Here is a 14,068-nt window from a genome sequence, read left to right as displayed (position 1 = left end):
ATTATGAAATTTATCCAGTTTGCATGAATTTTGTTTGCTTTATATGAAATTTGTACAGTTTGTTCAATTCTGTCTGAAATGTGTCCGGGCGTTTACGGGTTGTGGTTGGATGGTCGGCTTCCGTATCTGTGTCCGTCGATTGATACTGTGTCCATTTGAGGGGATAACGTAGGATATGACCTTACATGGTAAGAGATAGTATATAAAGGTGTTAGAGATATATTTGGGTTACATGTATTTGATAGTTTAGGATTTGTAATCCGTCTCCTACCTTATCTCTAGGAGAGTCTTCTTTCTCTTCAAGTCTGTACTCCTATATATACTCGCCCGTGAGGCTTAATACAACATCCATCATATTCTGCCAATCCTTCTCTATTCCCTTCTAACATGGTATCAGTCGCAAGTTCCTAGACCTAGTTGCCGCATGCTTTGGCACCGCGCCGCCCCTGGGAAGGTCGATCTCAATGATCTTCACCGGGGCCACGCGGCCCATAGCAGGGTTCGTGCGCCGATCTATGATCGGCTGCCCTGGTGAGTTTTTTTCGATCTCTTGATCGGTTTTCTCTCCATCGGTCATTTTTGCTGGTATTTTCTTTTTTGGTTCACCGATCATAGATCAGATTGCATCACCCACCACTACCATCGACCCTCGCGCGCCTCTACTCCAACATCGGCGCGACCCCCTGGCTTCCACTCTGACCCAACGGCCTCGCGCAACATGCCTGCCTATCACAGCCGTCGTCCGTGTTTTGCTGCCTGTCGGTCTATGCCGGCCGTAACCGCCCCTACTCTGACCTGACAACCTCACGCAATGTGGCGGCCTTCGCGGTCGTTAGCTGTGCGTCTGCCCCTGGTCACATTGCATTGGCCGTCGCCATCCTGCTCCGAACGGGCTCCTGCATCACCTACCATCTCCGCAGCCGCCGTCTACTCCGACCACCATTGGCGACATCGGCCTCGCGCCGATTGGCGCCACAACCGTCGTCGAGTCCTTCTCTGCTAGCCCCTCCGTCTTCTCCGACATGGCATACAGCTCGTGCAGGTCCCCGTCTATGCATGCTCGATGCTAGCAACACCGACGCGTGCCTTCGTCCTTGGTGTGTTCCTAGGCCTGGCAAGTCTGGAGCGGCGCATCGTCAACATCGACTTCGTTCGTCTACGCATGCCCGGTGCTAGCAACACCGATGCGTGCTTTCGTCGAGAATGTGTCCTCAGGCTTGGGAAACTCGGCGCGATGCTTTGTCAACACCGACTTCTTCCTGGCGCACCACTACTTCGACACCACTGCGCCCATGACTAACTCGGCGCCTCCTTGCGTCCACGGCTCCATGACGACTTCCTCGACACCGGCCACCCCGACTCGACATCGACTATGACATTCTTCGCACGGCTACCTCGTCACGGCTACGGCACCCACGCTCTCGGCTACCTAGACAATGACACAAAGGGCTATCACCTCGCTTGAGCAACTCATCGGCTTCCTCTACAGTCCACGCGTCCGCGATGCGACACCGTCCCCGACGCTTTCGCTACGACTGCGGGCGCATGTCAGCCCGTTGGCTGTTATTCTCTCCAGTCTGCTCGTCCGCGACGCTCTTATTGTTCGCAACGCTACCGCTACGACTGTAGGGGGTGTTAGAGATATATTTGAGTTGCATGTATTTGGTAGTCTAGGATTTGTAATCTGTCTCTTAACTTATCTCTAGGAGAGACTTCTTACCCTCCAAGTCTGTACACCTAGATACAATATCCATCATATTGCGTCAATCCCTCTCTATTCCCTTCTAACACCAGGCTATATGTCGTTGCTTTATTAATGTTTGGCCCAGCTAACTCTCATAAAGTTTTTTAGAGTTGACTGTTTATCTACAACCCTATTTATATTTCTCTCTCATTCAACTCAACATAAAAATAATATTCAAATCTTTATGGCATGCTTACATCACCCTATCACATTACACTTGCTCTAAAAAGACGACTGAAGTTGTGAGGAAGTTTCTGTGGGTAATTCGCAAAGAGACACACCTCATATTTTAGTATCAACAGCGCTACAGGTCATCAGAGCCGATTTTCAGTTATCGATCCAACACCTCACGAGGCGCGCAGTAGGCAGTGTTGCACAGAAAAGGAACGCCCGTAACAACTACGCAGCAGCGAGCCCGAACCTAAGTTTTTTTTTTTTTTTTTTGCAAATCGGTGCGGGCAGTGGTTCACTTGTTCCACTGCCTCCGATCGGCGTCCCTCCTCCACCGGCTGTGCCGCTGTCACCGCCGGCGCGCGAGGCTGTCAGGTCCATGGCGTCCGCCTGCGCGCTCACCACCATAGCCATCCTCGCCGCGATCCTCTTCTACGTCCTCCTGCTGCTCAGCCGCGCCATGGAGCTGCGCTTCGCGGCCAGCTATGCCATGCTCGACTGCGCCCCGCCCCCTGCCTCGGACGAGGCCGCCGCCGCCGCCTTCCGGGACACCCTCCTGCCGCTCCTGGCCGCGCTGCCCGCGGCCGCCGCGCCGACGGGGTTCGCGTCCCTGCGGTCCGGCGGCGGCGCGTTCGCCCGCGGCCTCTGCCTGGGCGACCCCTCGCCGAGAGACTGCCTGGCGTGCCTCGCCGCGGCCGCCAAGAAGCTCACCGGCTGCGGCGCGAGCAGGCGCGCCGGCGTCTGGAGGAGCGAGGGCTGCTTCCTGGCCTACGCCGACGGCAACACCTCCTCTCCGCACGAGGGCGTGTTCCGCGACGTCGTCTCCTTCGGCGAGGAGGTCTACCGCGCGGTCATCTCCGTCGACGACGGCACGCTGCCCTCCTACCCCAACTGCTTCGACAAGCGGGCGCTCGTGGCGCTCGCGCAGTCCCTGGCGGGGCGCGGCGCGGCTAACAGCTCGGGGGCGCGCGTCGTCACCGACGCGGCCGCGCTCTCGAGCAACGCCACCGGGAAGAACGCGGTGACGCTGCGGGCGCAGTGCGCGAGGGACCGCGCGGCGGCGGCGGAGTGCGGCCGGTGCCTGGGGGACTCGGCGCGGGAGGTGCGGGCGTGCGGCTGGGGCCTCGACGGCGAGCACGAGCGCGTGGCCGACGTGCTCGGCTACAACTGTTTCCTACGGATCGAGACCTCCGTCCCCCCACGGCCCGTGGCGAAATACATCAGTGAGTACTTCCTCTTCTCAGAAGAAATCTGATAAAGAGAAAGCAAAATTTGGAAATTGGAATGAACGCACCATGAATGCAATGTTTGGTTCCGGCAAATAAAAAAATGAACGCAACGTTTGGCATTTCATGGAGCATTTAGGTAGTCAATGCCATCTGTGCGTAAGATGATCGGCATGCAGATTTGGACTCATCGAGCATGTGTGGTGTGGTATGCGTTGTACTCCAGTTCTAATCAAGTGCGTCTCATCAACGTGCAGTGCAACCAGTGGTTTTGGCCTTGTGCGCCGCCATACTGCTCGTGCTGGTCGTAACAGCGGTGAGCGCGTGCGTGAGAAAGAAGAGGGGCACCGGGAATGTGGCGGCGGCGGCGGCAGCAGCAGCAGGTGCGTCTTCTGTCTCTCGGCTACGTACGTGTTCCCAAAATTAATCTGGAGTACATTCATGCCTGACTGTCAATCAGAATGTCATCCGATTTGATTGTTGAGCTCGGTCTAATTTGTGCCTCGCCGATGCGAAACAAATGAAGCAGGTTCAGCAAGTGAACGGTGCTGCAAACTGAGGGAGATGGAGTCACCGGTCACCACCACCTTTGGAGTCATACGACCACCCTGCTGATCTGTTTCGCCGCGTGCGGAGATGGAGATCGGTCGTCGATGTTTTTTTTTCTGGTTTGAGATCCATGCTTCCGTAGCTAGTAGCTGAACTGGTGGTGTGGGTGTGGCCAGGAATTGGCCGCTGCTTTGGCTCTGTCGTCCTGGGTGATACCAACATGAACCCATGTACTGATTGTCAACTTTATGTCCTAGATCAGTTCCAGCAGCCATGTGTGTGCCTATGCGTTCCTTAAAACTGCAGGCGAGACTTACTGTCGTCGCAATTTAGACTTGCAGCGTGATTGTTGATATCTCAAATAAAGTCCTAAATAAACAGAACAACAATTTTAGCAGGGCTGCTATAGGGCACTAGGCTGAAAGCGGCGAGTCTACCAGGGAGGCTTCAACAGGATGAAGCCTACCCTCCAGAAAAACAAAAAATTATTTTACTACTAAACTAATCTCGTCCCAACCTAATAGCCCAACTTCTCAGCCTATGTATTAGCGAGTAGCGAACAAACAACGCCGCACACCCAGAACAGAACTGGCGACTCACAGCGGCGGCAGCCATGCTTTCATACTCATACTCCAACCCTAGTGCCGCCCACGGGGGACCAGGGTGCCGCCAAGGGAGATGGTTGTGGTAGAGCTTAGCCGTAGCCACAACTGATTTAGGCGGGGGATGCAGGAGCTCGCCGGCCTGCCGACATGTGTGGGGTGCATGTTGTGAACGGGAGGGAGCCAGGGACGAGCTGGACGGCTGCTGGCTGGGTAACTGAACCGGATGCACGTTAACTAATTTAGTGTTCAATGAAACTATTTGCAGATTCGCAAAAAAAATTGAGGAGAAAACATACGAGTATATGCATAGTTCTGCAACTAGTTCTGAACCTATCCCAGCTTGTGCATATGTAATTCAAACTTTGGTTAAAATTTTCATATTTTCAAAAAATCTAAGAACTTCCGGTAGAAAATACATGTTTCCGATACTAATCTGGAAAAAATGAAGCTTATTTGAACCACGGGTTTATGAAGCAATGATTTGGTTCTTTAAAATGATGTTTAGTTCTCTTAGCGTTAACTTTGAGCCCATCCACCATTTTGTTTTTAGATTCGCCACTTGCTGAACCGATGTATCTTCATGAACAACAGGACGGTCGCTGTATTAAACATTATCTGAACTTGCCAGACGCTCAACGAGTATCTGAACATACAGGAACTTGAGCATAGCAGGGACACTCGGAACTAAACTGAAGATGTCCAATGCTCGTAGTCGTCGCCCGTGACACTTCTCGTGGGGATGTCAAATATGCATGGACAACACGTCTGTAGCTCTCAGATCTTCCCAAAATCACTTTCATATTCCTCTAAACATTAGAGCAACTCCAACTGACCGATCCAAATGAGCGGTGATTTCGTCTGTTTTTTATCCGTTTGGGTTAGCCAGACGGACATGGATGTTCGGTTTCGCATTTGAATCGGCGCATGCGCCCAACATTGACCTGAATCCATTTTTGACGGTGCAAAAAAATAAATAAACGTATGCATATTAAAAAAGAGAAACAACATTAATTAAACATTAAAACCGGCCATGAAGGTGCGAGAGTCCACGCGTCCATATTTGCATTTAAAAAAACAGCCTAAACTATGAGGCGGCGCGCTGTTCTAGGCGTCCTCGTCATCATCCTCGGGGTCTGTGAGGTCGATGAGCGTCGGCGCCGGCCCGGCCGAGGCGAACGCCGTGTTTCAAAGCGCCGTCATGTCGGGCTGTGCCGGCGCGGGGGTTGTGCGGCCGCCTGTGCAGCCGCGGCCTAGCGCGCCTCCTCCTCGGCCTCGCGCTACTCCTACTCGAGGTCGCGCTCGAGCATCTCGAGGTACTCGCCGTCGCGGCGCTCCATAGCCACCCTGATCTTGCGCCAGTGCTCGAGGTACGCCTGCTCCTGCGCCGGCATCGCTCCCATCCAGACCGGCGGCACGCGTACCCACTCGCGCACTACTCCCATCCAGGAGTAGCGCTCGATGGGGGACGGCTCGGGCTCGGGCTCCGGCTTGATAGGGGACGGCAGGGCCATCGGCGGCACCACGGTGTCGCCCGCCGTGGAGAGGGCAAGGGCCTGCGCCATTGCCGCCTCGTACCAAGCCTCCTCTTCCGCCTCCGTCGCCTCCGCCCTGCGCCGCTCGTCCTCCTCGCTCTCCCGAAAGACTGCCGCAAGTGCCGCCTGGTAGGCGTCCTCCGCCGCCTGGTCCTCCTCGCGGACAACGAGCGCTGGTGGCGGCGACCTCCGGTCGACCTCGCGCACACCCTGTAGCCTCGCCTCCTCGTGCTCGAAGGCGAACCACCTCACCCAATTGGGCGAGTCGGTTGCGTAGGCGGCCTCGTGGCGCTGCAGCGCCCGCCGGCGCCACACCTTCTCCGCGTGAGCACGAGCCGACCGCGGCGCTGCCGGCACTGGGATCCTATCTGGATCCAGATGACAGTCGTGCGGCAGCGTCACGTCGGGATACGGCAGATGCTGACGGTGCTGCCAGTGCCACTCCGCCTGGTGCACTGGCACGCTCACACGCTGCCTCTGCCGGTGAGGCGCCGGCGCCGGCGGAGGCGGGAGGAACTCTGAGGGGAAAGGGGTGTCGGGGGACTTGCCCTTGGCCTTGCTGCCGCTGGCGCTGGAGAAGAGGCCCATCTCGCTGTGGTTGTGGTGGCTAGGGTTTGCCGGCGACGAGGATGGCAGATATGGACGGCGAGTTTGGATGAGGACGGCCCCGCCGCACGGTCGGCTTAAAAAAGGACGAACGCCGTCGCTGACGCGTGTGCCCATTGTCATAAATTAAGCTGACCGCGTGGGCAGCAGGTAGTTGGACGGCCGTCATGTGGGGACGCGGCGGATAGCGAAAAGGCGCGCGAAGCATCCGTTCGGCGTCCACGTCGACGCATTTGGGGCGCAAATTTGGGCCACAAATGCGTCGGCGCGGACGTGACGCGGACGTGATTTGGGTTTCGGTCCGCGCGTTGGGCCGCCACTTTTGTTCGCGCCGATCCAAACGAATGCAGACGGACGAAATGGATCGACCCATTAAAATTGCTCTTAGTTGAATAAAGTGTGTTCTTAAAAATACTTGGCATCATGAATAATTAATAGTTAAATGGACACCGGAAATGTATTCCGTAGCCTGATCTGAATTCTGAGTGTACCCGGATATTTTGGCTCTTTTTGAACTGTCTTGCGTTGTATTTCTTCTACGTTTGACTGTGCTGCGGAAAATTATGCACGGAACTTGACATAAGTTGGAGCACTAAAATAGACAAAAGTTGGATAAGCTGGATTATCATAATTCACGGTAATACATACACACTCCGGATTACAGTGTTTCATTGGATTTTTTTGGAAAACATTGGCAAAAGAGAGGTTTAGCATTATGAAAACGCCAGCGGCTGGCACATGCATGTGCAAGTGTAGTTCATTTGGTTACGGAGGGAAAGTTATATGGCTAAATGCTTAGGTGGCCGAAGTTTTCTCTCAAAATGCCACTGAAGATCAAAATCTTTATGTGGTAATTATTGTGGGATCGACTTCCATATAGGACTGAGGTGCTCAAGAGGCACGACACGGGGACCGGGTTGTGCCTCTTGTGTGGTCTCCTGGAGACAGGAACCCATATCTTCTTCTCTTGCACGGCAACAAGAGCTTTTTGGAGTTTTGTCTGTGGGTTGTGGGGCCTAACTAGGAGGCCTGGGACGTGGCCGAGTTTCTCTAAACCAAGGCCAACCGGACGGGTAGGAAGAGGCGATTGTTTTGGCTTTGTGTTTACGATATTAGTTTAGATCCTATGGACAACATATAATAAGATGATGATTGAAAACAGTGATAGAGCTTGATCGGAATTGTAGGAGGGGCTAACCCATGTAGGAGTGGCCATTCAATCAAAGATTGGGCAAACCAGCATTATTCATGTCTATTTATGTGTTAACAATATAACAAAACTACACAAGCTGGGGAGGGGGGGGGGGGATGGCCCAGGTTGGCTCTAAGAAAGCTTCGTCATTGATTGAGAAGGTCTTCCTTTCACGAGCTTCTGACTCTTTCTTCAAATTCCTTATCTTTCTGCAGCATTGGCACCCTCCGTCTAGTCACCATAGCCACGATCATTTGGGACTTATGCTGGCGCTCATGGGCTATTCTCATTGTGGGCTTTTGGAGACTGAGCTCTTTTACTTTACCCGCTAATCAATATGGGTCGTCTATCCTCGAAATTCAAGGATGGTAATCGATCTATACTGCTCCACTGGACGAGCAAAACATAGCCTGCAGTATCAGTGGCACCATCTGCTCTGCGTGCAGCAGTACACGCCCCATGAGGGTAATTTAGGGAGAGAGAAATATTAGCCTACCTCGCGTGGGTGCACTCACGTGTCCATCAGGATTCCTACATCTGCCTGGTTGCCTCCCTATTCTCGGTCGTGCTCGTCACCACCACGCCGTTGCGCTCCTGCATCATCTTCTTCGATGACACCTCGATCCCTTTCTCCGCTGGCAGCCGTCATTGCATCTCACCTTCGTCCCGGAGCCCGTGTCCGTGTCCTCGGCCATGCTCATGGCCGGGCACTCCGGCGGTATGGCCGTATGACATAGTTGTCCGAGTCCAACATGCACCTCTTCTTCAGGGCATCTCCAGCCGCGCCCCCAACAGGGCCCTCCAGGTCACTTTTTCGACGTCGGCGTCGAAAAAACGGCCCAGTCGCGCCCCCAGGACGCCGAAAATCGCCGGTTCGGACCTTTTTTCCGCCCGGCGGTCACAGGCCGAACCCGGCGCGCTGGGGAGTAGTTGGGGGCTTCGGCGCTAGGGAAAAGCACACCTAGCCCACACCGATAGGGGAAAAGTCAAGGTTTTCTTCCCCCGACTCGCCTCGCACCCCCGCGCCCTCGGCCACCACTAGCTATATCCCAGCGACGGCCGCCGCCCTACTCCGCTAGATAGCCATTCCCCGCCGGAAAATAGCAGCGCTTTGCCGCGGCAGCCCCTCCCACAGCAGCTGGGCATTTCCGGCCGCCGTTTCCGGCCACGGAGGCGCGGTTTAACGACGGGTACACGCCCACCGAGCGCAAGGTGTTCGGCGTTTTGCCTGCCTCGACGATGGACTCGGATGAGGAGGAAGAGCTCGCCGCGTGAAAGCACAAGTGCTCCCTAGGTGGTTTTGATAATTGATGACAACATATCTCGTGTTGGACTAACACTTCTATCTAGCATGTTTCAGATAAGTTCAACAATGGCATGGCATGGATGTGAAAGTGGAACCCTCAAAATGCTAAGGACAAAGGATTGGCTCAAGCCCAAAAGCTCAAGACTCTTCATTTTATATTTTAGTGATCCAAGATCACATTGAGTCCATAGGAAAAGCCAATACTATCAAGGAGGGATGAGGTGTTGCTTAATGAGCCTCTTGCTCCATGTGCTTAATGATATGCTCCAAAACCCTCAACTACTTTCCCATATCCACATATGACCTAAACTCTAAGCCAAACTCGGTCCTACCGATTTTTCCTATCCGGCGCCACCGAGTTTCACTTGTCATTAGCCACTGCCAAACCCTAGCAATTCGGTTCTACCGATAAGGTCTCGGTCCCACCGAGTGTTGCAAACTCTCTGTTAGCTAATTACCAAACTCGGTCTCACCGAGTTTGTGTAATCGTCTCACCGAGATTACGTTATGCCCAAAACCCTAACCGAATCGGTCCTACCGAGTTGCATGTCAGTCCCACCGAAATTCCTAACGGTCACTAGGTTTATACTTCGGTCCGACCGATTATTGATTCGGTCCCACCGAGATTGGGAAACATGTGTAACGGTTGGATTTTGTGTGGAGGCTATATATACCCCTCCACCTCCTTCTCATTCGATGAGAGAGCCATCAGAACACACACACCATTCCTACTCATATGTTCTGAGAGAAAACCACCTACTCATGTGTTGAGATCAAGACATTCCATTCATACCATATGAATCTTGATTTCTAGCCTTCCCAAGTTGCTTTCCACTAAAATCTTCTTTCCACCAAATCCAAATCCTATGAGAGAGAGTTGAGTGTTGGGGAGACTATCATTTGAAGCACAAGAGCAAGGATTTTCATTACCTACACACCATTTGTTACTTCTTGGAGAGTGGTGTCTCCTAGATTGGCTAGGTGTCACTTGGGAGCCTCCGACAAGATTGTGGAGTTGAACCAAGGAGTTTGTAAGGGCAAGGAGATCGCCTACTTCGTGAAGATCTACCGCTAGTGAGGCAAGTCCTTCGTGGGCGTTGGCCATGGTGGGATAGACAAGGTTGCTTCTTCGTGGACCCTTTGTGGGTGGTTGCTTCTTCGTGGACCCTTCGTGGGTGGAGCCCTTCGTGGACTCGCGCAACCGTTGCCCTTGGGTGGAGCCCTGTGTGGACTCGCGCAACCGTTACCCTTCGTGGGTTGAAGTCTCCATCAACGTGGATGTAGGATAGCACCACCTATCCGAACCATGGGAAAAACATCCGTGTCTCCAATTGCGTTTGAAATCTCCAAACCCTTCCCTTTACATTCTTGCAAGTTACATGCTTTACATTCCTCTGCTCATATACTCTTTGCTTGCTTGCTTGATATGTATTATGTGCGCTGAAATTGTGCCTAAACTCCACTTAACCAAAAAGGCTTAAAAATTGCAACTTTAGCACGAAGTGTCTAATCACCCCCCCCTCTAGACACATCTACTTCTAGATCCTACAAGTGGTATCAGAGCTTTGGTCTCCATTGCCTTGGTCTAATCACCATTGGAGGAAGATGGATGTGTCTACTCTAGGGAGTCTTAGACATAGAGTGCCTATTCTTGATGCAAAGTATTTTCATGAGTGGAAAAATGAGATGCTTGTAATCTTCAGTCAATATCATTTGAACAAGTATATTGCTAGCCCTTGTGCACCCCATATTGATCCCTTGCATCCTACCCTAGATGAAGATATTGACATGATTCGCAATCTTAGAACTATTGAGCTCATCATTAGAGGATTGCCCAAAGATCTGATTGCTAGTTTGCCTACTCAAGATTGTGCCTATACTATATGGAAATTTCTTGAGGATCGATTTCCCAATCATTCCTTGAAAACTTTGGATGAAATTCTCCATAAATCCATTGCCTTGAGTAAGATGAACTCTAGTGATCCTAGTTTTGGTAAATGTCTTCTTGAACTTGCCAATCTTAAGCATGCTAAAGGGGATGTTGGAATCATTAATGATATCATACTCAAAGCTATGAGAATTCATAAAAGTAACCACTTTGATCATTTATCTAATGAATTACCCTCTCTAGGAAATGATGAGTCACAAGATCATGATGAACATGAATATTATGATGATGATGATAGTGACTTCGATCTCGACGATGCAATGAGACATTTTGGTCTTATGGCAAATCTTCGGGGATATGAATCAGGAGGAAAGGAATGGGTTCTTGATAGTGGATGTACTGATCATATGACCGGAGATGAAGAGATGTTTCGTGAGCTTGCTGAAAACAACGGTCCTCAAAAATATGTCACCTTTGGTGATAATTCAAAGGGTAAAGTGGTTGGCCTTGGTAAGGTGGCCATCTCACATGATAGCTCCATTCAAAATGTCATGCTCGTTGAATCTCTTGGCTACAACTTACTTTCAGTATCTAGACTTGCTGATTTCGGTTTGAATGTCCTATTTACTGAGGTAGATTGCCAAGTATTTCGTCGGGACAATCATAAAATGGTCTTTACCGGTATGCGTAGAGGTGATCTTTACATCGTCGATTTCTCTAAAAAGGCACAACCTAAAACTTGCTTTGTTGCTAAATCCTCAAAAGGTTGGTTGTGGCATAGACGACTAGGTCACGTTGGCATGAGAAACCTTGACAAGCTTATTAAAGGAAATCATATCCTTGGAGTTAACGATGTCATATTTGATAAGGATAGACTTTGCAGTGCTTGTCAAGCAGGTAAACAGGTTGGAGGAAGACATCAAGTGAAGAACATCATGACCACAAGGAGGCCACTTGAGCTGCTTCACATGGATCTTTTTGGTCCCAATGCCTATAAGAGTCTCGGTGGAAATTCCTTTGGTCTAGTTATAGTTGATGATTTTTCAAGATTTACGTGGGTATTTTTCCTCAATGACAAATCGCAGGTCCAGAAGATCTTCAGAAACTTCGCTAGGAAAGCCCAAAATCAGTTTGATGTGAAGATCAAGAAGGTTCGGAGTGACAACGGAACAGAGTTCAAGAACGCAAATGTGGACACCTTTCTTGACGAAGAAGGGATTTCACACGAGTTCTCGGCTACATACACACCTCAACAAAATGGAGTTGTTGAGAGGAAGAACCGGACGCTCATTGAAATGGCAAGGACAATGCTTGATGAATACAAGACGCCAAAGCACTTTTGGGCAGAAGCAGTTGAGACAGCTTGTCACGCAACAAATCGCTTATATCTTCACAAGCTACTCGGCAAGACGGCATACGAGCTCCTCACCGGTAACAAGCCTCAAGTTGGATACTTTCGAGTATTCGGATCAAAGTGCTACATTCTTGATAAGCATCGTCGTTCAAAGTTTGCTCCCAAATCTCATGAAGGTTTTCTACTTGGTTATGGCTCAAACTCTCACACTTACCGTGTCTACAACAATTTCACCCGAAAGGTTGAAGAGACGGTAGATGTGAAGTTTGATGAATCTAATGGCTCGCAAGTAGAGCAATTGCCAATTGATGTAGGAGACAAAGACCCTTTAGAAGCAATTCGAGATTTGTCCATTGGCAAAATTCGTCCAACGGAGGTGAAGGAGAGTACTTCATCCGTCCAAGTGGAAGCTTCTACTTCACAACAAGGTGAACCAAGGATCGACACGGAAGCATCCACAAGTGGGACACACCAAGATGAAGAAAACGAGGAAGTATGTCAAGATGAACATCAACAACCTCCTTCTCCACCATGACAAGAGAACGACGAAGTCAACAATGAAGAAGGCCAAGAAGAAGAACAAGATGAAGAAGATGCTCAACAAAGACCCAAGAAAAAGCTCTCACAAGTTCGAGCAAGAATTGCCAAAGATCATCCCGTCGAGCAAATTCTCAATGATATACAAACCGGGAGAATCACTCGCTCAAAAACTCGTTTAGCTAACTTCTGTGAAAACTATTCATTCATCTCGAGCATTGAACCAATGAAGGTTGAAGAAGCATTGGAAGATCTGGATTGGATAAACGCTATGCATGAAGAGCTACACAATTTTGAGAGAAACCAAGTTTGGACATTGGTTGAGAAGCCCGACAACAACCACAACATCATTGGTACCAAATGGGTGTTTCGCAACAAGCAAGATGAAGATGGACAAGTGGTTCGCAACAAAGCACGTCTTGTCGCCCAAGGATACACACAAGTCGAAGGTATGGACTATGGTGAGACAGATGCTCCCGTTGCTAGACTTGAGTCCATTCGCATCTTACTTGCCTATGCTAATCACCATAATATCACCTTGTACCAAATGGACATTAAAAGTGCTTTTCTAAATGGAGAAATAGAGGAGGAAGTTTATGTCAAACAACCTCCCGGCTTTGTCAATCCTAAGAAACCAAATCATGTTTACAAACTTCACAAAGCTCTTTATGGTCTTAAACAAGCTCCTAGAGCATGGTATAAATGCTTGACCAAGTTCCTTACTACAAGTGGTTTTGAAATTGGTAAAATTGACTCTACTCTTTTCACTAAAAAGGTTAATGGAGAACTTTTTGTATGCCAAATTTATGTTGATGACATCATATTTGGTTCAACTAACCCTCTCTTTAGTGAAAAGTTTGGAAAGCTAATGTCAGAGAAGTTTGAGATGTCTATGATGAGTGAACTCAAATTCTTTCTTGGATTGCAAATCAAGCAAACTAAGGAAGGTACATTTGTCTCTTAAACAAAGTACACCAAGGACTTATTCAAGAAGTTCAACATGCAAGAATGCAAAGGTATGTCTACACCCATGCCTACTAGTGGACATAATGATTTGACCAAAGATGGTGAACCCGTTGATCAAAAGGTTTATCGCTCTATGATTGGTTCATTGTTATACCTATGTGCTTCACGTCCCGATATTATGCTAAGTGTGTGCATGTGTGCTCGATATCAAGCTACTCCTAAAGATTGTCATCTTAAGGCTGTGAAAAGGATAGTGAGATATTTAATCCATACACCAAATTTTGGCATTTGGTATCCTAAGAGGTCTTCTTTTGATCTTGTTGGCTATTCCGACTCAGATTATGCCGGAGACAAGGTTGATAGAAAGTCCACTTCGGGTACTTGTCAATTTC

The 14,068-nt window shown here is 50.1% G+C and overlaps 1 protein-coding gene across 1 annotated transcript; it reads left to right on the top strand.

Moving 5' to 3' along the window:
- Positions 1 to 2,160: 2,160 nt before the first annotated feature.
- LOC125544948 (cysteine-rich repeat secretory protein 38-like) lies at positions 2,161 to 3,957 on the top strand. Its single transcript, XM_048708748.1, has 3 exons — positions 2,161 to 3,138; positions 3,399 to 3,524; positions 3,671 to 3,957. Exons 1-3 carry the CDS (start codon positions 2,295 to 2,297, stop codon positions 3,754 to 3,756), a joined length of 1,056 nt encoding a protein of 351 aa, XP_048564705.1. The 5' UTR covers positions 2,161 to 2,294; the 3' UTR covers positions 3,757 to 3,957.
- Positions 3,958 to 14,068: the final 10,111 nt, after the last annotated feature.

Source organism: Triticum urartu, chromosome 3, assembly GCF_003073215.2.
Source record: "Triticum urartu cultivar G1812 chromosome 3, Tu2.1, whole genome shotgun sequence".
Lineage (NCBI taxonomy): Eukaryota > Viridiplantae > Streptophyta > Magnoliopsida > Poales > Poaceae > Triticum > Triticum urartu.
The sequence above is the reverse complement of the archived record's forward strand: the minus strand, read 5'-3'. Positions and strand labels throughout refer to the sequence as shown.